General features: G+C 64.5%; 1 protein-coding gene across 2 annotated transcripts in view; it reads right to left on the bottom strand.

Annotated features, from left to right (window-relative positions):
• The window catches only part of TP73 (tumor protein p73), a 42,232-nt gene extending 31,500 nt beyond the window's left edge, over positions 1-10,732 (bottom strand). For both annotated transcript variants that reach the window (XM_070403937.1, XM_070403938.1), the window contains exons 1-3: positions 10,664-10,732; positions 3,182-3,247; positions 2,615-2,792 (exon numbers count right to left, since the gene is read on the bottom strand). In XM_070403937.1, coding sequence (XP_070260038.1) covers positions 2,615-2,792; positions 3,182-3,240 — 237 coding nt within the window. In that variant the 5' untranslated portion in view covers positions 3,241-3,247; positions 10,664-10,732. The remainder of the gene's footprint in view (positions 1-2,614; positions 2,793-3,181; positions 3,248-10,663) is intronic.
• Between the last annotated feature and the right edge of the window lie 12,399 nt (positions 10,733-23,131).

Raw genomic sequence — 23,131 nt, 5'->3', positions numbered from 1 at the left:
CACGCTGCAGAGCCTCTGACGTGGCACCTGGGCTGTGGGGGCAGGTGAGGGGTGAGGGTGAGGGCGAGGGTGAGGGCTGAGGGCGAGGGGTGCCAAGCTCACCGAGGTCCCACGAGGGGGCCGGGCAGGCGCAGGGGGTGGCCAGCGGGTTCCGGGTGTTCCCTGTCCGACTTTTACTAAGTGGGGGTGTTGCTCCCCCCGCGGACTGGCCCAGCGGTTCCCTGGGGTGGGAAGCCCACCCTCTTCGCTCCAGGCGGGGGACAGGCGTGTCCTCCCCGTGTCCTCCCCGTGTCCTCCCGCCCCAGGCCGGACACGCTCAGCAGTGGGGGCGCCGCTGGAACCTGGAGTGGTCCCTCCGCCTCCCATCGTGGACCCTCCTGGCTCCGGGCGGGCGGTGTCTCCCGCCTCTGCCCTCAGGGGTGAGCGGCGGCGGTGGGGCGGCTCCCACAATTCCGGAGACGGACTTCCTAGGAGGCTGCCCTCCGGCCCTGCTCCCTGGGGCCCGGGCAGCTCCCGTCCCCCCACAGAGGGGCCACGTCGAGTGTGGTGAGCGTTGACCGTTCGCCCTTTGATTGTCATGTAAGTGCCTGACGTCAAGCCTGTGACCCGCCGAGCGCCCATTTAGACCCCCGTCCCCAGTAGACACGGACCAGCTGCACCGCAGCCGGGCGGGCCGCCCCACGGGGCTCCCCCCACAGCCCTGGCCCCCTAGAGGGCTGCCCCCTGGGTGACCCTGCTTTTCCCTCCTGCCTTTCAAATAAAACCAATAGAGTGAACCCCTGAACCTGAGGCCATACCCCCTCTCCCACTGGCTCCCCCCTCTCCCCCTGACTCTCCCCTCCCCCAGGCGAGCCGCGTGCCCTCCAGGACCCGTGAGAAATAAACCGAATTCTTCCCAGCTCCCTGCCGGCGGTCACCACATCATCACGAGACCGGAGGGCCGGGCGGCCCGCAGCAACACTGGCTCCTGAATCAGCAATGCCTGCGGGCCTCGCTGCAGCCACGGCAACCCTACCAAGGAGCCCGGGTGGGTCCCAACACAGGAGGGAGGGGGGACCCTCTGCCCTGGGGAGCAGCTGGCAGCACAGAGACAGACCCCAGAGCGGGGGACGCCACGTCCCCCTCTCATCCTGCTCTAGGCCCCACCAGGCTTCTGTGCGCAGCGTCTGCCTCGGCCCCACCCCCTGGCCTGCCCACCCCAGCAGCTGCCATCTGCGAGGTCCTGGGGGCCAGCGGGTCCATGCCAGCCCCGCAGCGAGGCCCACAGAGGACACGGGGACCCTGACCCCCCCCCCCCCCCCCACTGCACCCTGGCTCCTTCACCCAATGCCCCAGGTGCCACAGGCGGGTGTGTTGCCAGGGGGAGGGGTCCCCGCTTCTGGAAGAGGCGGCTGTAGGGAGGGGGCCAGGCCCAGTTCCCTCCCGGCCTCCAGACTTCCCAGCGCTGCCTCTCTCCTAGGCCCTGGCCCTGGGTCCGAGACAGACGCTCGGACTGGCCGTGGGGAGGCCAGCAGCCAGGACAGCTGCGGCCCCGGGCGTGGGGGCTTCCCTCACGCACCTAGCAAAGTGCCCTCGACAGGGCCCCCACCCCGAGGGAGCCCCGGGCAGCAGGCCTGTGGGCAGGACGGAGCTGACCAGGATCCAGTGCTTTCCCAAGGAAGCAGCCTAGGGGGACACTCAGGACAGCAGGTACCCGTGGGGCCTCCCCGGGCCAGGGGTCATCTGCCCTGCCATCCACCTGGCAACGGGTGGCTGGAGACACAGCCACCACCTGCTGCTACAGCTCTGCCTTCCTGGCCAACAGCAATGCCCAGCTGGCAGGACCTCAGTCCCTGCAGCCAGCCGGGTGTGGGGCCCAATGGCCCCCTGCAGCCCCCAGCCACGCCCCTCCCTCAACCTCCCCCACAACTCAGTCCTGTGTGGGAGGAGCCCACGTCACCTCATTCCATCCGACCCCGAGGGGGTTCCAGGGGCCCAGGCAGAGCAGAGGCAGAGGGGTGGCTCGGGGGGTGGGCACATGACCACGTGCAGACCAATGAGAGGCAGGCCTGCGGGACTCAGGGCCCAGAGGGGACCTCCCTGTGGAGAGGGGGATGCTGGTAGAGCCCGTACTTCCCCCATGAGAGGAGGCTGCCTGAGAGCAAAGCCACCGTCGGGAAAGCAGGGCAAGAGAGGCACCTGTTTAAACACCTGGATCCAGCCATACCTGAGCCCACACCTGCCCCTGATCCAGCCATACCTGAGCCCACACCTGCCCCTGATCCAGCCATAGCTGAGCCCACGCCTGCCCCTGATCCAGCCATAGCTGAGCCCACGCCTGCCCCTGATCCAGCCATAGCTGAGCCCACGCCTGCCCCTGATCCAGCCATACCCAAGTCCATACCTGCACCTGGTCCAGCCATACCTGAGCTCACACCTGTCCCTGGCATCTCTACCTGAGGGTTATGTGAGCTGATACATTTTCTGTTTTGCCCCTGAAATGCCCTGACAACCCCACAGAGCACGCAGAGAGCCTGTTTCCTGTGTCCGCAGGCTCCCAGAACAGGACAGTCCACACTCACTGCCCACCCCCCACCCCCGCCCCAAGTCCTCTGCTGACGGCAACCCCACTCACCATGACGGACGAGGCGGTCATGCCCGGCAGGTGGAAGTCCATGCCGGCCTCTGCACCACACGCCCCCTCGCCGCTGCCCTGGCTTGGCTGGGGCAGGTCAAAGTAGGTGCTGTCGGGTCTGACCCCCTCGCTGCTGCCCTGGCTCGCCTGGGGCAGGTCAAAGTAGGTGCTGTGGGGCCTGGGGACAGGAAGCAGCGCTGTCAGCCCGACTGCCCAGGCCCAGCTTGGGACCAGCCCAGGCTTGGGGGGGTGGGGAACCTAATTCTCCTGCTCCCCCCCCTCCCCCACCCCTGTGAGTCCCAGGGACTCATGCCCGCAGCCTCCCCTCCCCCTCCTGCCTCCTCCTCTCCCGTGCTGCCCTTCCAGGGTCGGTGTGAGCACCGAGGAGGGAGGGAGGAGGGAGGGTCACAGTGGGCTCTATCCCCTGGGCCTCCCCTGCCCCCCCGCCCCTTCAGGCTGATCAGAAGGAAGCGCTCGGACTTCAGAGCTGGGTCCCCAGGAGCAGGCCGGCAGCACCCCAGCCCGCCAGCCGGGGGAGGGGGGGGGCGGGGGGGAGGAAATACTCACAACGAGTTCCACAGGTTCTCGAAGATGGGTCCCTCGTCGGGAGCGGCGGGCCCGGACATCTTCCCTCTGCAGCAGGAAGGGTGGCAGTGAGGGGGAGAGGCCCCTGCGTGCTCCCCTCCCCCATTCCCGAGAGTGGGCAGGAGCCCTGCCTGGCAGACCTGCAGGCCCCGTTTCACCCCCGGCTGGGGGAGGCCCCGGACCGAGGCCTTTTCAGAGCCCCCACCTGCGCGGGGGGTGATGGCAGCGGCCCCTTCGGGAGCGGGGTTTGGGCCTCACGCGCCTGTCTCCGCGGGCCCGAGGGAGACCCTGCTCCGGATGACTATGAACTTGCCTCCAGGTTGAGCCTGGGGTCTAGAGCCGGGCTGGGGGCTCCCGGAGCCCCGGGATGTGGGGCCGCCCCTCGAGGAACGCGTGCAGGACCCAGAGCAGCTAGGCCGCCCTGCAGACGCCTTTCACCCAGAGGCGGCCCCCAGTGTGGGACCCACAGAAACCCCGCTGGGCCACGTCTGCCAGAGCGGGACGCACACGGGGTTCCCCGTCACGGGAGGTGCTCAGGGGCTGGGGTGGGGGCCTGGGTCCTGACCGGTGCCCCTCCAAGAGCCTCCATGCTCAGGACGGGGTGGCCGGGGCCAGGTGGGCTCTGCTGGGGCCTCTGGCCCCGGGTAGGGGAGGGGCAGGAACCACTTCCGCAGCCTGAGGTGGCATCTCCAGGTCCCACAGCCTGGCAGTGCCTGAGCGGGCAGGCCCGGACCTGCCCGGAGCCACCGGGAGAGGAACAGAGCCCCGAACCCTGTCACTGTGTCCCCACGCAGGCAGGCGCTGGTGGAGGCTGTGGCTCGCCCTGGGCAGCGAGTCCCAGGAGCAGGGGCACAGCCCTGAGCTCACCCCGGGACCAGGCAGGGCACGGGGCAGGGAGGCCCGGGGACTAAGATGGGGCTCGGTGAGGACGGCCGGCCTGGGACACGCAGCTCAGAAAGTGCCGGCCACAAGCTCACTCTCCTGCAGGCTCAGAGAGGGTGCGTGGCCTGCGGGGGTCACACAGCACAGCTGGAGCTGGAGCCCAGGAACAGCCACCGGGTTTCTCAGGGTTGGAGATTAACTCAGCCGTGTCCACCCCCCAAGCCAACAGCCCCTCAGCTGACCACCCACAGGGTTTTGACAAGGAGCTGGCATCACTGGCACACCTCCTGCTGGACTGAGCTGACCTGGATCCAGGGGGGCTGAGCGGGGGTGGGGTGGGGGAGGTCAGGGAGCAGGCCACCGGGTGATCCGGATTGGGGGGGCTTGGGAGGCTGGGCAGGAGCGCCCATTCCCCAGGCCAGCCCTTTTGGGGTGCACAGGAATTAGCACAGCCTCCGGGTGTGGGCAGGGTGTGCCCTCAGGAGACCTGACTGGCCCGGACCCTCTGGTTTAGCCCCTGCATCTTGCCAATGGACCCTCTAAGTCCAGAGATGGAAAACAACTTAGGGAATGTCACACAGCGCATGGACCCTGCATCCCACCTCCCATCCTGGTCCCACTGTTCAGAATAATCCGGAACAGCCCAAGCGTGCACCAGCCGACGGGTGGGTCACCAGGTTGCGGCGGGTCCACACTGCGGACGATTGCTCGGCCACAAAGGGGGACGAAACACTCACACCCGCCATACGGTCCGGTCGGTACTGCTCAGTGAGAGGAGCCAGACACCCTCCGCAGACACCCCCAGCTTTCAGGGAGGGCAGCTCGGTTCAGTTCATCAGAGAAAAGACCCCAAAAATCTCCACCCCGGCCCCAAACCCCCAAACCGGCCGCTGCGGGTCCTTTGTTTTACTTTGAGCTCAGTAGCCCAGGCGGCCTGGAAGCTGAGGGGGAGGGAAGCCATCTCGGGGAGACCGGCGCCCTCCTCAGCCCCTTCCCACCCGCATGGCCCTGCCTCCAGGGGCCTGCAGGATGTCCCAGCACCCAGAAGCCCCTAGTTGGGTGGCTCAGCGCTTCCTCCTGACACATGCGCTCTGAGGGGAGACCACATCCTCCCCACCCCGTCTTGCAGGCCTCCTGGAGGAAGCCACTCTCCCCCGTGACTGAGTCAGGCCTGCTCCATCACCACCACCTTCCGCTGTGTCCCAGGGGGCGGGAAGGACCCCATGGCTTCCTGCTTCCCGGCCCCCTCTGCCTGTCCCTGCCCAGGGCCCCAAGGAGACACCCAGCCAAGCGGATGGCCTGGCACCTGCTCTGCCCGATCGGCCTCTGCCCTCAGTGGCAGGGGCTCCGGCTGCCCACACTCCCCTAGGACCCCAGCTTTCAGGGAGGGCAGCTCGGTTCAGTTCATCAGAGAAAAGACCCCAAAAATCTCCACCCCGGCCCCAAACCCCCAAACCGGCAGCTGCGGGTCCTTTGTTTTACTTTGAGCTCAGTCGCCCAGGCGGCCTGGAAGCTGAGGGGGAGGGAAGCCATCGCGGGGAGACCGGCGCCCTCCTCAGCCCCTTCCCACCCGCATGGCCCTGCCTCCAGGGGCCTGCAGGATGTCCCAGCACCCAGAAGCCCCTAGTTGGGTGGCCAGGTGGGGTGGCCCCGGTGCAGCGGCCATCTCCCCCAATTGCTGAGAGGCCTCGGCTGCCCCAGCTGCCCTAGAACCGGTGGCTCTAGCCCCAGGCAGGGCTGGGCCTGGGTCCCCGATTGAAAAGGCCAGGAGGCCCGCCTCCTCGGGCAGGAAGCCGGGGCAGTACCCGCCTTAGCCCGCCCCTCCTGCCTGCACCCGGCCATGTGCGGGGCAGGCCTCTGTCCCGCAGGCGGGGGTGGGAGTGGGTAAGCGGGGCCCGGGGCCAGGGCTACCCAGGACCGGCCGGACCCCAGGCCCTGAGGGGCCGGGTTTGAACGTGGCTGTGGCCTCTGGCACCTGAGAGAGTGCCCTGCTCCCCCGCGCCCGGCTCCAGAGGAGACCAGCCCAGGCGACGAGAGACCAGTGCAGCCTCCTGCCCGAGCAGGGTCCACTGTTACCACTGACCCCGCCGCAGGTGCCCAGCCCAGCTGCCTCTCCCTCCTGGGCCAGGGCCCACCGGGGGGCAGATAGGAGTGGCCCCAGGGTCCCAGCCTCATTGCAACTCCTTCTGCCAGCCTCCACCCCGACCCCGACTCTCACCCCGACCCCGACTCGCACCCCGACCCCATCTCTTACCCCCAAACCCCCGACCGCCGTGCCTCAAGGGACTGGTCTCTCAGTGGACTCGGCTGCAAGTGGAAAATGACTGCTGCACCGGAAGGCGCTGCCGTTTTCCGGGCGCACGAACTCCCCAGTTGCCAAAAACGTTTCTAGCCGCCACGTGACCTCCATGCCCGTCTAGAAAAAAACCGGAGGAAACCCCTGGGAACTCTGGGGGCGCCGAGGGCCCTGCTCCGGAGGTGCTTGGCTGGCCGGGCCCCACGGAGGATCAGAGGTTCCGCCCAGTGAACCAGAACCCAGCACCCAGGGCCCCAGGGCGCCGTCCCCGAAGGTGGGTGGGCACGGGGCAGGGGCTGAGGCAGGAGGCACCTGGGGAGATCGCTTTCTAAGGAGGCGGTGGGGCTGGACATGATGCGGGGGGGTCCTAGGCCTCGTGAGGGGCTGCCCAGGGCCCTGAGCCAAACTGCACCAGCCACTGCTGCGCAGGCCGGAGACCCAGGGGAAGGGCAGCAGGAGGGGGGTCAGGGAGGGACCTGGGGGGAAGGAAGCAGGAGGGGGGTGTCGGGGAGGGAGGTCAGACCCGTTTGGAGGCAGGGGGAGCGGGCCGAGGGGCAGCTACAGAGCTGGGTGCCCTGAGGCGGGGGGTGTGGGAGGGAGAGAAGCTGTGGTCAGAGTGGTGTTTGAGCTTCCACCTGCACATTCCGGGTGAGGCCTAGGGTGGCCTGGGGGGGCAGAGGAGTGGACAGCAGCTCGGTACACCCTAGGCTCCCCACCTCCTCACCCTCCTCCCCCCCCGCTCCCCACAGAGCTCCCGAGCCCCGGCTCCCACCCACAGGCCACCCCATCCCAGCCCCTCTCTGCTCCATTGTCTGCCACAGCCTCTGAGCGGGTGTCCCTGCTCCTGCCTCCCCTGATGTCCCCACGGCAGACTTGGCAGATCCGCCTCACCCTGGGGCCTGTGCCTCTGACCGAAGCCAGCATTGCATTTCCTGCCCATGACGCCCCCAGGGTCCCCCATCGCCGACACCCGCTGCACCCACACCGTCTCCACTCCTTTGCAGGGCGCTGCCCCAGCACAGGCACCTGCGTGGGACCAGCACACGTGGCAGGACAAACCCTCAGGGAGCCCCTTCCGCCCCAGACAGACCCTGCTTCCTGCCCTCTCCCTCCACCGGGAGCCAGTTCCCTGCGGGCTCGGTCACCCGCATCCCCAGGGCCCGAGGGGCTGACACAGCAGGAGGCCGGGCGGTGCCCGTGTGTGTGGGTGACAGGCACAGGCCCCGTGGAACAAACTGTTGCCTTTGCTGGAGGAGCCACCCTGACCAGACACCACCTGCTCACCCACCTGGCTGCTGGGCACCTTGCCCTCCCCGTCTGCCTCCTCGATGCACCACCCGGCCCTCTGTCTGCCCAGGGGTCAGGCACCCTTCTACCCGCCGGCGTCCACCATGGGAGGGGCCGGCTCTGCTCTGGCCTTCTCTTGCCCAGTGAGCGTGCGTGCTTCCTCCCCCGTGCTCCGTGTGGCCGGCCCCAACCACGGCTCCCACCTGGCCACGCTCCTTGGGACACCTCACATCCCTGGAGAGGAGCACCCCACTCACAGGTGTCCCCCCTGCACAGGCCCCTCACCTCCACGCTCTGGGCTCCTCGCCTTGGAGCCCGGGACTCACTGAGCCCCTGAGCCCCCACGGGTCCCCATGCAGCTCGCCCCCCAGGCCATGGGGCCCAGACTGACCCCATGCTCAGGCCCGCTCCTGAGTCACCTTTCTTTCTCGCCCTGAAGTCAGCCGGCATCTGGCATGACTTGCTCCCAGCTGCCATCCATGACCCTCACTCACTCTAAGAGCATCCATCAGGGATTCGGAGCGCGGCCCGCCCACACCCTCTCCCTGGGCCCTGCTGCCGAGGGGACCCGCCCCTGCCTCTGCCCCAGCCCTGGGATGGCCTTCCTGATAACGCCCCCAGAATCTCCTGCACCCCCTCTGTGCCAGCCCCAGCCGAGAGCCCTGTGAATTTATTTATTTTAAAAATATTTTTATTGATTTCAGAGAGGAAGGGAGAGAGAGAGAGAGAGAAACATCAATGATGAGAGAGAATCATGGATCGGCTGCCTCCTGCACGCCCCACACTGGGGATCGAGCCCACAACCCAGGCCTGTGGGAATCAAACCATGACCTCCAGGTTCATAGGTCGACGCTCAAACACTGAGCCCCACTGGCCGGGCTCATTTATTGATACCAACCCTCCACGTCAGCCAGGAAGGCACAGCGTGGCCCCATCGCCTGCTGTTCTCATAGAAGCTCGGACAGCCGGCAGCTGAGGGGCGGCAGGAAGCGTGCGGGGCGGGGCCCAGACCCACCAAAGTCTCAGCTAAGGTCGGGCTCTGAATCGTGGGCCACGCGGAGCCCGCTGGGGGCTTGGCTCCCAGAGAGACACAGAGGGGTTTTCACGGAGGTCACCCCATGGCCACATCGTGGGCCTGTGAGCCGAGGAGGCGGCCTTGGCGGGTGCGGGTGACAGAGGGAACATGGGCCCAGAGGGTGGTGCTGGGATGTGGGGGGCAGAGGGATGAGGACATGTATCCGTCCCAGGACCCCTTCCAAGTTGATGCGCGTTGGTTAAGGCCTCCAACCAGCCCCGGGCTGGGGCACCGGCCGCCCCCCAGCCGCTGTGTGTGTGTCGGGGCCCTGACTCTCCTGTGTGGAAGGGGGAAGGCGCACCGACCGCAGCGCTGCTCTAGGACTGGGGTGGGCAAACTGCGGCTCGCGAGCCACATGCGGTTCTTTGGCCCCTTGAGTGTGGCTCTTCCACAAAATACCATGTGTGGGCGTGCGCATACAGTGTGATTGAAACTTCGTGGCCCATGTGCAGAAGTCGGTTTTCGGGCTGGGCTGGTCTATTTTTTATTTTTATTTCTTAAAGTATTACAAAGAGTGTTACACATGTCTCCTTCCCCTGCCCCCCCCTTGACATTCCCCGGCCTCCCCCACCCCCCCAGTGTCTTGTGTCCATTGGTTATTCTCATATGCATGCACACAAGTCCTTCGGTTGATCTCCTACTCCCCCGAACCCTCCCCAGGGTTCCCACTGTAGTTTGACATTCTGCTCAATGCTGCTCTGCCTCTGTATCCATTTTTGTTCATCAGTCTATAATCGTCCTTATTATCCATAAATGAGTGAGATCATGTGGTATTTTTCTCAGCTTCCCAGGGGCCGTCCCAGCCTCATGGAGGCCATTTCAGCCTCACAGGGGCCGTTTCAACCTCACAGGGGCCGTTTCAACCCCACCAAGGCCGTCCCAGCCTCCCCGGGGCCGTCTCAGCCTCACATGGCCCGTCCTATGGGCGAGTCTATTTTGAAGAAGTACTGTTGATATTTGGCTCTGTTGACTAATGAGTTTGCCGACCACTGGACTAGGCCAGTGGTTCTCAACCTTCTGGCCCTTTAAATACAGTTCCTCATATTGTGACTGAACCATACAATTAGTTTCGTTGCTACTTCATCACTGTAATGTTGCTACTGTTAAGAATCGTCATGTAAATATTTGATATGCAGGATGGTCTTAGGCGACCCCTGTGAAAGGGTCATTCGACCGCCAAAGGGGTCGCCACCCACAGGTTGAGAACCGCTGCTCTAGGCCGAAGCACCTGGCGGGATTCCTGGGCACATCAGCAGCGCCAAGCGTGGCTGCCCTGTGGCGGCCGGGCCATTTGCATATCTGAGATCAGTCATTTCTCGGTCAATTGCTCACCCTCCGTTCCTCCAGCGGCATCGGCAGGGCCGCAGGCCAGACACGCGGTTTCCCCTCCATCCTTCTCACCATCCATGCGCACAGACACACACACGCACACACACGCACGCACACATGCACCCCTGCCTCCCTCACAGCACATGCCCCACGCCATGGGAGTCCTGCACATAAGCAGGGCGGCACTGGCAGGAGTGGGCCCCAGCCGGGCGAACCCCTGAACCTGTCGGCCTGGGCATCGTTCCGTCACTGCTGGGCAGGAAGTAGCGAGAGCTCCGGGTGGGCCCGCGGGCCGCTCTGCCCCCGCCCACTTGGTACCCAGCCCAGGACTGTGCAGGATGCCCTTCAGCCCCCCATGGGGGCAGGTGGTTCCCCAAAGTGCCACAAAGAAGGGGCTGGCCCCCCCATGAGGGGACTCATTGCCACAGCCCCCCACCTGCCCATCTGCCACCCCTGGCCCAGGGCACCCTGTCAGGGGCACCAGATGGCAGGCCATGTGGAGAGGGCTCTGCCCTCTGGGTGGCCCAGGGGGGGGGTGGCGACCAGACCTCAGCCTGTGCCTGAGAGAGGGGGGCCGGGCCGAACCCGAGCCTACCTTGGCGGGCCCGGGCCCAGAGGGTCGTGCAGGTGCTGGCAGGCCCGCCGCCACTTGCTTGTGGCTGGGCAGGCCGCGGCGGGGCAGCGTCCCGGTAGCCTAGGTGATGACATTGGAGCCGTGTGGCCGTGGCCGGCCTGGAGTCTGGGGCAGGCCGGGGCGGAGCGTGGCCTGGAGCCTGGGGCTGGCGGTGGGCTGTGCCCGGGGCTGTGGACGCCATGCCCTCCGCGTGGTGCCCCTGCCTGTGGGAGCCGAGCTGGAGGCAGGGGAGCTGGCGTTGGGGCCGTGGCCCACGCCCTCCGGGTTTGCATGCTTTCTTCGGCTCCTCACTCCGGAGATTTCCAAACACTCAGGAGGAGAGAAGGTGCGACGGCCCCGTCCCATGCATCTGTCTCCACCCCCAACTCCGACGCCGTCCGCCCAGGCACGTTCCCCAGGTGGTCCCGTGTCGCCTGTCACACGGCAGGAGGGCTCCTGGCAACGGAGCCTCGCCTAGTCAATGCTCACCCTCCATTCTCCCAGGAAACTGCTGACATGTAACTGTCCTTGTCCCACCAACACGAACACGCACACACGCACATGCACGTGCGCACACATGAGCATGTGCACACAGGCTTGCACGGCACACATGTGCCCACATGCACATGGCTGGGCATCTCGTCCCCAGGCCCTACGGCCTGCACCCCATAGCCTGCACCCCACGGCCTGCACCCCATGGCTTGCACCCCACGGCCTGCACCTCATGGCCTGAACCCCACAGCCTGCACCTCATGGCCTGAACCCCACAGCCTGCACCCCATGGCCTGCACCCCACGGCCTGCACCTCATGGCCTGAAACCCACGGTCTGCACCCCATGGCCTGCACCCCACGGCCTGCACCCCACGGCCTGCACCTCATGGCCTGAACCCCACGGTCTGCACCCCACGGCCTGCACCCCACGGCCTGCACCCCATGGCCTGCACCCCAAGGCCTGCACCCCATGGCCTGCACCTCATGGCCTGAACCCCACGGTCTGCACCCCATGGCCTTCACCCCACAGCCTGCACCTCACGGCAGCACCCCATGGCCTGTACCTCATGGCAGCACCCCACAGCCTGCACCCAATTGCCTGCACCCTATGGCCTGCACCCTATGGCCTGCACCCTATGGCCTGTACCCCATGGCCTGCACCCCATGGCCTGTACCCCATGGCGGCACCCCAAGGCCTGCACCCCACGGCCTGTACCCCACAGCCTGCACCTCACGGCAGCACCCCATGGCCTGTACCTCATGGCAGCACCCCACGGCCTGAGCCCCACGGCCTGAACCCCATGGCAGCACCCCACAGCCTGCACCCCACAGCCTGTATCCCATGGCCTGATCCCCACGGCCTGCACCCCACAGCCTGCACCCCACAGCAGCATCCCACGGCAGCACCCCATGGCCTGCACACCCCCGGGAAGCTGGTGGGTGCCGGTGCTCTCACCCTGACGCCCAGGGCAGCCTGGGCAGGTTCGCCTGTGCTGTTCCCTGGGAGGGGGGCTCCGTCAGGGCTGCTCCTGGCGAAAGGGTCAGGTGGCAGCTGCAGGCCCCACACAGATGTGCGAAGCCCCCGGGAGGACCACCGCCCATCCCAAGCTGAATGGGCACATCCTGTAGGGTGACCTCCTGGCACCCCCCCCGCCCCCCTCAGAGGAAGGCCCGAGCTCAGAAGCTGGTAGCTGGGGGGCTGGATCAGCTCTAAGACCAAGGACTGACAGACACTGCTGGTCCCAGCTGGACCTCTGGCCCAAGAGCAGCCACACCAAGTGACAATGGCCACGGCTCCGGGCGGGGCACTTGACGGGAGGTGGCCGGGTTCCCTCGCACACCCTCCGCCGGTGAGACGGGCTGGGCGCTCTCCCCGGGCACCTGGCTCCAGACGGGAGGTGCCGCGTGGCTCAGGTGAGGCCTTGGCAGGACGAGGGCTGGGGGGCTGGTGGCAGTGACCACCTTATCCAGGCCCCTCCTGCTGCCGTCACAATGGCTGGGGTCAGCGACATAAAGAACACGCCTGGGTCCTCTCACTCGCTGCGGGCAGAGTCCCACGTGAGTCCCACGGGACCAGAATCCCGGGTGGGCCAGGCAGCGTGGGGCTCCGGGCACCGTTTCCCCGCCTTTCCCAGCACCCGAGCACCCCTGGCCCGGGACCCTCTCCCCCTCCCTCCCCGTTCCAAGTGCACCCTCTGCCCCTGCCCCGGACTCCCCGCCTCCTCTCGTAAGAACCTCCATGAAGGCGCCGGGCCCCACCCTGACACCCTCAGCTCATCGTCCATCTCGGGACCCCTGACCTAGCCTGTCCCTCGTGCCACGGCCCCCGTGCTAGTCACAGAGCAGGACGCGGGTGCCGGGAGCCACAGTTCTGCTGCCACGAGTCCTTTGACAAAGACACGTCCTGTGAGCCATGTGTGCGGGTCCCTGGCGGCCCCCTGGGCCTCTCAGCAGAAGCCCTGCTTCCCGCTGGGGTGCAGGCCGAGGGGTGCCGCCGTGGGCCTGGGGACGAGACGCACTGAGAGGCTGAGGGGCTCCGGGGGGACTCCATTCCTGCCAGTGGCTCAGGGCTCGCCTCTTGGAGGTCAGAGGTCTTCCTGGCTCACAGCCAAGGGCAGGGGAGGGGGCGGGGGCAGGGGAGCCATCGAACCTCTCACTGTCACAGACCCCCCGTCTCTGCTCTCCCCACTCCTGGCATTTACCAGCAGCCCCCCAATAACCATGATGAGTCCCTGAAAGACAGCTCCACCGACACAGCGCATCGTTCATACCCTCCCCTCTCCACCAACATCAGGCACTATTTTCAGCTCCTCCTCCTGCACCCATCATGTGGCCATGCCCCCCTCGAGAAACGCTTCTCCCCATTTCACAGATGAGGAGGCAGGGCACTGGCGCTGGGTAGCTTTCCCCTGTGGGGAGCCGATATAGGGTTGAGCCTCAGACTGACCGGTTGGCAAAGTCACAAACAAGTCCCAGCTTAGAGGGCACAGTCCCCTTAGCATAATTAGGCCTGACCTTATAACACTCCCTAGATCTTATCTGGGCAGCTCATGGGCTGAGGGAAGTACAGGAAGTGTAACTATGATCAAAACAAGTGAAACTCACAAGAACTGTAACTATGGTAACCACCGCATTGTTTACCTCTGACTATAAAGTGGTTGGTGCGGCCTGAGCACCAGTGGAAGTCCTTCCTCCTCAGTTGGGCTTACCCGCCTGGCCCCCCAATATTCCCAAATCATCTCGTCTTTTCTCTTTCATTTGTGTGCGGCTCCTCTTCCAGATCCTGAGCCCTGAACCACGCGGGACGTGCAGGGAAACACTGACAACGTTCCCCACCACCCACAGTTATGAAACAGCGCAGCTGCTTCCGGTATTGCCAGACGACCTGGGTCTCCTGAGCACCCCTTTGGTCTAACATTGACCACTCCCAGCATGCCTCTGGTGCGTACCTCAGCCCAAGTGGGCTGCCTCTGAACAGGGTTTCCCAAGGCCCCACCCCGGCCCCGAGCAAAGGGTGCTCTGGGTGCCCTCTTGCTCCAGCCATCGGAGGAGCCTTGCCCTCTGGGAGCCCTGCCCCCACTCACTGCCTGGCCCTGAGGCCACTGAAGGGGGAGGCTGATGGCCCCGAGCCCCCAGCACGCGCCCCCAGAACGGGCAGGTAAACTGCAGGTGCTCAATGGGGAGCGATGATGGAGGAGCTGTGAGCTGAGTCCTGAGTGAAAGCTCCTTAGCTCAGCTCCTTAGCTCAGCTCCTTTCTGAAAGGCTCAGAAAGCCAAGAGCAGGTACTTCCTGGGCTCTTCATGGTCCTGTGGCCCGGTTCACGCAGACCCGTGGCGGGTGGGGCGAGCTTAGTATGGGGTGTTTCTATCAGACCCCTCGGGGGTGCTATAAAATACAGGATTCTGGGACTACGCTGGTTCCTTTTGTGTGAATCCTCCCCCGGGGGTATTTTTTCCATTGGTTTTCAGAGAGAGTGGAAAGGAGGGAGAGAGAGGAACAGCGATGTGAGAGAGAGAGAGACATTGACTGGTTGTCTCTCAGATGGGCCCAGACTAGGGCCAGGGGTGGAGCCTGCAACCGAGGTCTGTGCCCTTGACCCTTCTGTCGGAGGGCCCATGCTGAGTCAAACCGGCCAGGCACTTTTTAAAAATAATTTTTAAAAACCTGAATTCCCAACCACCCGGGCATGAGACAGGGGTGGTGGGCCGATGGTCGGTGTGGGTCATGAGGGGGGCGGGGCACTCCAGTTCGAAAGGCCCTATCGACGCCTCCTGAGCCGGAAGAGAGACCCCAGGCCGAGCTCCAAGACGCCAGCCCAGACGACGGCCTTGGGTGGCACCCCTGGACCGCGAGTGCCCGGCGCCCCACTGCCCCGTCCCCTCCCCCAGAAGCCCGTTCCCCTCCGCTGGGGAAGCCACGCTTTGCAGGGCTCACGGACAGTGGCAGACCGGGGGTGGATTTGCACCCGCTCCTGGCTGGTTCCTCGGTCGGCCGCCCTCCCTGAGCCTGTCTCCTCTTCCCACCGTGGGCTTTTTGTGTGAGCTTGTTAATCCCCACCGGAGGGTATTTCCCCATTGATTTTTAGGGAGAGTGGAAAGGGTCGGGGGAGAGACAGAGAAACATCGATGTGAGAGAGACACAGCGATTGGTTGCCTCCTGCACGCGCCCTGACCAGGGCCCGGGACGAGGAGGGCCCTGCAACCGAGGTACATGCCCTTGACCGGAATCGAACCTGGGACCCTTTGGCCCACACTCTAACCACTGAGCCATACCAGCTAGGGCACCACTGTGGATTTTTTAAAAATATATTTTTTATTTATTTTAAAGAGGGAGAGAGAGAGAGAGAGAGAGAGAAACATCAATGATGAGAGAGACCCATGGATCAGCTGCCTCCTGCACATCCCACACTGGGGATGGAGCCCGCAACCTGGGCATGAGCCCTGACTGGGTATTGAACCCTGACCTCCTGGTTCATAGGTCGACGCTCAACCACTGAGCCCCGCCGGGCGGCCACCACCGTAGGTTTTTGTCAATGGGAAGTCATTGACCGGCACAAATTTCAAAAGGTTCAGACAGAGCAAGGCAGGTGTCACCGCCATCAGCCCCAGACCCCGGCTCCCTCCCCCAGAAGCCCCACTGCCGTCAAGTCCGAGGAGAGTGGGTTTGTCCGAGATAAACACAATGGAAGTTTCAACCACAGAGCGGGGGTCCCGTCGGGGACTTGGGGGTCTGAGGCTCCCTCCCGGCCACCCCAGGCGGACGGTCCTGAACTCCGTGTCACACAGTGTTTGCTCAGCCCGGCGGAGCCTTCGGGTTCAAAGGCGCCTTGCATACACGACTTCCTGCTCGTTTCCTGGAGAAGCCTGGCTCCTTCTCGGACTAATGCTTTCAATACTCACATGGGCCCTAACAGGTGTGGCTCAGTGGATAGAGATCGGCCTGCAGACCAAAGGGTTCCCGGTTGGATTCCGGTCAAGGACATGTACTGCGGTCAAGGGCACGTACCGCGGTTGCAGGCGCCTCCCCGTCTGGACCCTGGTCTGGCTCGTGCAGGAGGCAACCCATCGATGTGCTTCTCTCACATCCATATTTCTCTCTGTCTTCCCTCTCTCTTCCCCTCTCTGAAAATTCATGGAAAAATAGCCTCCGATGAAGATGGAAAAAAAACCACACAGGGCGATGGCCATGAGGCCGCGCTCCGGGAACGATGCTGTTTGGACCAGAATCCATTCTCTCCGTGTTAATCCAATTAGCTCCCGCGCCATCCTGCTTCGTTCATTCGCAGCTCCGTCGTCCTGAGAGCTCGGGTCTCGCTCCCAACTGGTGTCGCCTCCCTCGTTACTGCGAGTAATTAGTCAGGCGGCGTCCCTGGTCAGAAGCGAAGCCAGGGCAGGTCGGAGCACGCCCTCCTCCCGCGGGAAACCCACAGGGGGCGCACCACAGGCCTCGCTGGAGGCGGGAAGGTGAGGCGGGAAGCAGATGGAGAGGAAAAGTGGCGGCCGCCATCCAGTCGCAGCCACAGCCACACACACTCGCCACAGCTCGTGAAAGACCCGGGCGGCCCTCCTCCCAGTTACCGGCTAACAGCGGCCCCCCTTCCAGCTGCTGAACTTGGAGGTGACCCCGTCAGCGACCGAGGGGCACAGTGACAGGCAGCCCAGGAAGCAGGATGATGGACCTGCCTGGACACACGGGTCCCTCCTGGCGCCCCGAGGGCAGCTGGGGCTGCCGCCTCCTCTACAGAAGTGAGACCCTCTCTGTGGCCACCGAGACCCTTCAAGCCTCGCCCCCGCACCCCCATCACTGTAGTGAGGGCAGGGCCTGAGGGTGAGTCCGCGCAGCCTCTGTCGCCAGGTGGGCACCGCCCAGGGGAGGCCTGAGGCCAGGAGGCTGTGACAGACAACCCCCAGGTGTTGCTCGTGTGTTTCAGCCCAAGAGAGAACACAGCCCGGGTGTCACCTCCAAGTCCCAGGAAGTGGGTGGAGGTGGGAGGGGCAGCCCAGGCACCCCTCGCCCCAGGAGCAGCCACTGTTCAATTAGCCAGAGGCTTCCCCCGATACCTGCCCCCCAGGGCCTGGCAGCAGGTGAGCAATTAGCGCCCCAGTCTCTCCTCCCTGCACCTCCGGCTCCAGTCTCTGGGGCGATTCACCATCTGGCACCGGGTGGGGCCGCCAGGGATGGGTCCTTGGAGCAGGTCACAGGCACCTTGGCTGGTGGGAGATGGCATTGGCGATGCCCACGCCCTGGGCCCTGCCTGGTGGGAAAGGGGGCTGGACCAGCCTTTCTGGGCCCCGTGAGTCTGCCCTCGGGGTTCTCAGGTGTGACCCCAAGGGCTACTCCCAGGAGGAGAAGCCGTGCCCCCCCCCCCCCAGGGGAAGAGATGGGGACTTGGCCAGGGAGTCGGACCTAGCCCACCAGCCAGAGCCCCCGGAGCCGCGTGCTCTGCCCCAGGGGCAGCGGGCAGGAGCAGCCAGCCGGACCCTGCACCCTTGGTCACATCCTCTGTGCTTCCGGCACAGTGACATGGCCTGTGTCTCCCTGTGAGTGGGAGTGAGCTCCCAGACACACAGGTCTAAACCAAGTCCATCAGAAGAGGGACCCATGGCCCTAGCCGGTGTGGCTCAGCAGATAGAGCGTCGGCCTATGGACCAAAGGGTCCCGGGTTTGATTCCGGTCAAGGGCATGTACTTGGGTTGCAGGCTTCTCCCCAGCCCGGGCCCTGGTCAGGGCTCTTGCCGGAGGCAACCAGTCAATATGCTTCTCTCACATCGATGTTTCTCTCTGTCTTCCCCTCTCTCTCTCCCTCTCTCTAAATATCAATGGGAAATATCCTCTGGGGATGAATAGAAACAACGAAGGAGGAGGAGGAGGAGGAGGAGGAGGAGGAAGGAGAAGAAGTGGCACCCATGAAAGCCTGTCATTAGCCCTGCACCTGAACGTGGAGGGCAGAGGGCAGGGGTGGGCAGGGCCGGGAGTGCCACCCCCTGCGTGTCCCTAGTGCCCCCACCCCTCCCAACCCCAGGCTCCGTCTGGGGAAAAATCGGATTCCATCCCAGGCCCACGGAGTCTCCAACCACAGACCTGTCCTGACCACATGCACGTCCCCTCCACGGCCTGAGACCGGCCTCCCGTGTCCTCCTCGCCACCCCCTCTCTCCATCGCCAGCAGAGCTCTGGTGCCTGGCCTCTCCCCGGGGTTCTCCTCCCTCCCGTCAGCTCTCGGGCGATGCCCCACAGCCCCGCAGCCCCTGCCTCTGGGGTCCTTTGTTAGGGCGGCCCCAGGACACCCTGTCACCATGACACTGAGAAGGCCGGCTTGCGAGGGGGCCGGGCGCCGCTTCCTGAGTCTCTCATTCCGAGAGGGCTGGGAGCAGCTCTGAGACCCCCATCCGGCTGGTGACCAGCATGAGCAGAGCTGTGAGTTTTCAGCGGCACCTGCCGGGGATTCCACTGGAAAGCAGGCCCGGGGCCCGGCCGGCGTGGCTCAGTGGTTGAACCAGGAGGTCACCATTTGATTCCCGGCCAGGGCACGTGCCCGGGCTGCTGGCTCGATCCCCACTGTGGGCGTGCAGGAGGCAGCTGATCCATGATTCTCTCTCATCATTGATGTTTCTCTCTCTCTCCCTCTCCCTTCCTCTCTGACATCAATAGAAATATATTTATTTATTTTTTTAAAGAAAGAAAGCTCCAGGTATGATGAGCAGGAGGGTGGTTCGGCGCCTGCATTCCTAATGGGAGGCAATGCTGACATTTATTTGAAGTTAATGCAAATAACAATGGCATTTCCCCCGCTCGAGTGCATAGCACCCGGAGTCCTGTACTTCTGGCTCAGATGGTCTCCGAGGGGCTCCCAGCACGGGTGTTCCCTGCACTGGGGGGTCGGGGGCTGCGTATCGTATTCACACCACCCAGGGGCGGGGCCAGCAGCTCCGAGTCCGGGCTGTGCTCCTTGCACAGTGTGCAAACTTGGGCACGCGTGTCCCCCGTGGAGCCTCGGCCTCCCGCTCTACGTGTGGGTACGCCCACGGCATCTGCTTCAGTGCGCCCTTGGGAGGGCTGCAGGGGGAAGACCTGCTCAGCTACACGCCAGCTCCCAGCCGCCACTGACGGGTGTCGGCGACACACGTGTTCAATGGACAGTCGTTGGACTGATTTCTTTTCTCTTTGGGTCTCTTGTTTGGGGAGTGTATCCAGGAAAAGAAAGCACTGTTTTTGTTGTTGTTATTAATCCTCACCCGAGGATATTTCTCTATTGATCTTAAAGAGGATGGAAGGGAGGAGGAGAGACAGAAAGAAACATCTGGGTGAGAGAGATACGTCAATTGGTTGCCTCCCCCACATGCCCTGACTGAGGGCCTGGGATTGAACCTGCAACCCAGGTACCCACCCTGGACCTGGAATCGAACCCTCGACCCTTCAGTGCTCTGGCCGACACTCTAACCACTGAGCACACAGTCCAAGGCAAAAGAATTCCTTTTTGACCAGGGAACGTCTGCTCTGCAGTGGCACACTGGACAGAGAGTGGGCAGGGAGGGGCAGGGACACTGGCCAGGGAGTGGACAGGGAGGGGCAGGGACACTGGCCAGAGAGTGGACAGGGAGGGGCAGGCACACTGGCCAGAGAGTGGACAGGGAGGGGCAGGGACACTGGACGGAGAGTGGACAGGGAGGGGCAGGCACACTGGCCGGAGGGCGGGCAGGGAGGGGCCAGCGGAAGGCTCCTGACTGCTGGGCCTGCCTCGGAGCTGGCCTCTGGGTGGGCTGTCCTGAACTGGAACCTCCGTGCGCACAGGAAGCCTGTATGTAACCCAGAACCCATTTCCTCTCATCACACGCAGGGAAAGGATCCCCGGGTCCCCAGGAACCTGAGAAGGGAACTTCACAAAGAGGCATGTGTTTTCTGGTTACACCCGCACGGACGCTGCTGGCTGCAGGCGTGTGTTCTGGGCAGGACACGGAGGCTCTGGGCAGGTCATTATTCCCCCATGTAGCGGGGGGGGGGGGGGTCGGGGCATCAAACGGGGTGTGGCAATAAGGTTTGCATCCTGCAGACCAGGCGCCCTCTCTGTCTGGTTTCTTCCCCCACACCCCCCCAGGGGCTAGCAGTGGTTCTCAACCTGTGGGTCGCGACCCTAAGACCATCCTGCATATCAGATATTTACATTACGATTCATAACAGCAGCAACATTACAGGTATGAAGTAGCAATGAAAACAATTTTATGGTTGGGGGTCTCCACAACATGAGGAACTGTATTTAAAGGGCCAGAAGGTTGAGAGCCACCGGGCTAAGGCATCAGGAAATGACGCATCGTAACACACCGGCTCCATTCCTGCAGAAGCTCCCGGGTGGGAGGTGAAGGTTTGCCCTCCCCTGTGTGGGGCTGGTGAGCAGAAGGGCTTTGAGGAAAGCTTCTGATTTGTTGCAAACCCAAGTTCCTGGTGTATCCACGCCCGTCAGGACCGTCTGGGTGGTCAATGCCCCCGGGATTCGGGATTTGGTGAGCGGACGCTGCCTCCGGGCTAGAGGAGCACGTGCCCCCGCACCCTCCAGGGCCCCGGGCCCCCCTTGGGTGTGGCCGTCTCCCTGTGAATGCTTCGCGACTGCAGGCAGGACCCCCACCCACCGGGTTCCGGGGTGTTTGTCTCTCTCCCCAGTCCTGGGTCTCTCCTTTTTGTCTGTTTTAGCTGAGTTGTTGGCATGTGTTCGATGTTATAAATCCATTCTTGGATGTGGGTGGGGCATCCTCTATAAATAAACGCTAACCTGAGGCACCTTCCCAACAGCCCCCCTGGCGGACCCAGGTCGATGCTCCACCCACTGGGCGACCCGGCCAGGGCGCCAGGCCTACTTACCAGCCACCTCTCTGGAGGCCCCACTGACCAACGCACAGGCCTCCGGCACAGCTCCGCTCCCCGACTTTTCTCCTATTTTACACTTGCACGCACACCCCGTACGTTCACGTGCTGCAGATTTCAAACAGGCTGCCCTTTGTTCTCGGGGCGGTGCTTTCTTACATTTCACGGAATCAATCAACAGACGGGTGAAACACCAAAGGGGCGGTGGGTTTTATTTCCGCTTACAGGACTCATTTCCCCCCGAGCTAATCATTAAAGCTCAACACGGCCCATGACAGCAAACCCAGCCCAGCCAACGGCTGTGCCGATGGTCTCCAAACAGCAAGGTGTTTAACCAACAGACCACAGTCCATTTGAACCAAGCGGCCTCGGGTCAGACGATAATCCCACACTGTTGCCCCGGCCCCTGGCTGGGTGACAATGGTCTGCCTGTCACCGGTCTGTGTATGTGGACAAGTCATACGTGTGCATCTCAGCTCAGGGACCAGACAAAAATGCAGGCTGAACAAGACGGTAACAGTAGCTCCTCCCCTGGGTTTAAAGGCTGAGAGGACCATGGCTGGGGGGGCCCGGACTGCAGGGAGGGGGGAGAGGCAGGGACGAGGGGTCTGTCTCCTGCCAGGCCCACCTGTCCTTACTCCAGACTCAGCAACAGGCCGCACCCCAGGCCAGCTTAGAACCATGGGGAGACCGCCCCCCCCCCCCCCCCCCCCCCCCCCCCGCCTGCCCCCAACTAGCTCCTTTGTGACCCAAGGCCCAGATTCAGATCAGCGGTCATGGTAGCGGAGAGCGCCTGGGATTGGCGGGCTAAGGCTTCCATCACACCAGTACAGAGTGAAGGGGTGCAGATTCCGGGAGGTGGGGGACTAAGGCTTCCATCCACATCAGTACAGAGCTCAGGGGTGCAGCATGAAGGGGGGGGGGGGCAGGAGCTTCACGCCTCTCCAGGAACACATTCCGAGCCTTCCTTCGAAACTGGGCGGAGGGTGTTAGCAGGAGGGCCTTGAGGCCAAGGTGAGGAGGGCTTAGTAGGGGGGAGGCCCTCCGGGAACCCCAGCGAGGCTGCTCCTGCTCCCAAGAGGCCCCCACACTGGGGGCCTTACCCGCCTCTCCTCCGGGACTGGACTCCGGCCGGCTCCCTGTCTCTGAGCCAAGTCCAGGGGGGGGGGGGGGGGCCTGTCAGACCTCGAGAAAGACCCGATGTCGCCCTCTCCCAGTCTGTGCGGGTCTTTCCGCCAACTCCCAGCTCTCCAACCCCGCAGACGAGCTGAGCCGACCCCCGCGCAAGTCCCTCGGGTGCCGGTCCGGTCCCTGCGCTGCCTACCTGGTGCCTTCGGAGCCCCCAGCATCGGTACCCGAGTCGCCCGGCCTGGCCCCCGCTTTGCGCGTAGCTCCTTCCCAGGCCCACCAGGCGCGCTTCGAGGTGGGGAGGGAGGGCGCACGGCGGCCCCGTCGAGGCGGGTTATATGGAGGCTCGCAGGGAGGGGGCGGCCGCGGCAGGAGCGCCTTCTGAGGCCGGCGGGCGGGAGCAGCGCGGAGCGGCGGGACCGGGCCAGGGCCCTGGTTGTGCCGGGCGCTCCGCCCCCCCCCCAGCTGGCCGCATCGGAGTTGGGACCCGGTGTGCTCCGCCCCGCCTCCTTCCCGCCGCCTTCCCGCCGCCTTTTGGCGGGTGTCACCCCTGCGGGGTCTGGGACCCCAGGCTGTTCCAGGGCCGGGAGCGGGTCCGCCTGCTGGTGAAACGAGAACGCAACGGTTTGAGGCGCGGGCGAGGGCGCGGGAGCCCGGGAGGGCAGCAGGGATGCCGACTCCGAGTCCCGACGCCTCCCTGCCCGCAGACGCCGTTTCTTCCCAGCACCCGGCCTCTCCTCTCCCTCGTAGTAGCGCTGGGCTTCTCCGCGCTCCGGGTGCCTGGAATCCACCGTCGGGGGAAGCGCCGCATATGGGGGAGGGGCAGCATCCCGGCCACCGAGTGTCCACACTGGCTGTGTCCTGCCGGGCACGTGGGTGCGGGTCCAGGCCCCCCAATGTCCGCGGGCTGGGGGGTTGGGTGCAGCCGCTTTCCTCGGGTGGCTGCAGCGGCTCCTCGGCCAAGGAGGGGGCGC

The sequence above is a fragment of the Myotis yumanensis genome, unplaced genomic scaffold, assembly GCF_028538775.1.
Source record: "Myotis yumanensis isolate MYYU_CA2020_CCGP unplaced genomic scaffold, mMyoYum1.0.hap1 SCAF_2, whole genome shotgun sequence".
Taxonomy (NCBI): domain Eukaryota; kingdom Metazoa; phylum Chordata; class Mammalia; order Chiroptera; family Vespertilionidae; genus Myotis; species Myotis yumanensis.
The sequence above is the reverse complement of the archived record's forward strand: the minus strand, read 5'-3'. Positions and strand labels throughout refer to the sequence as shown.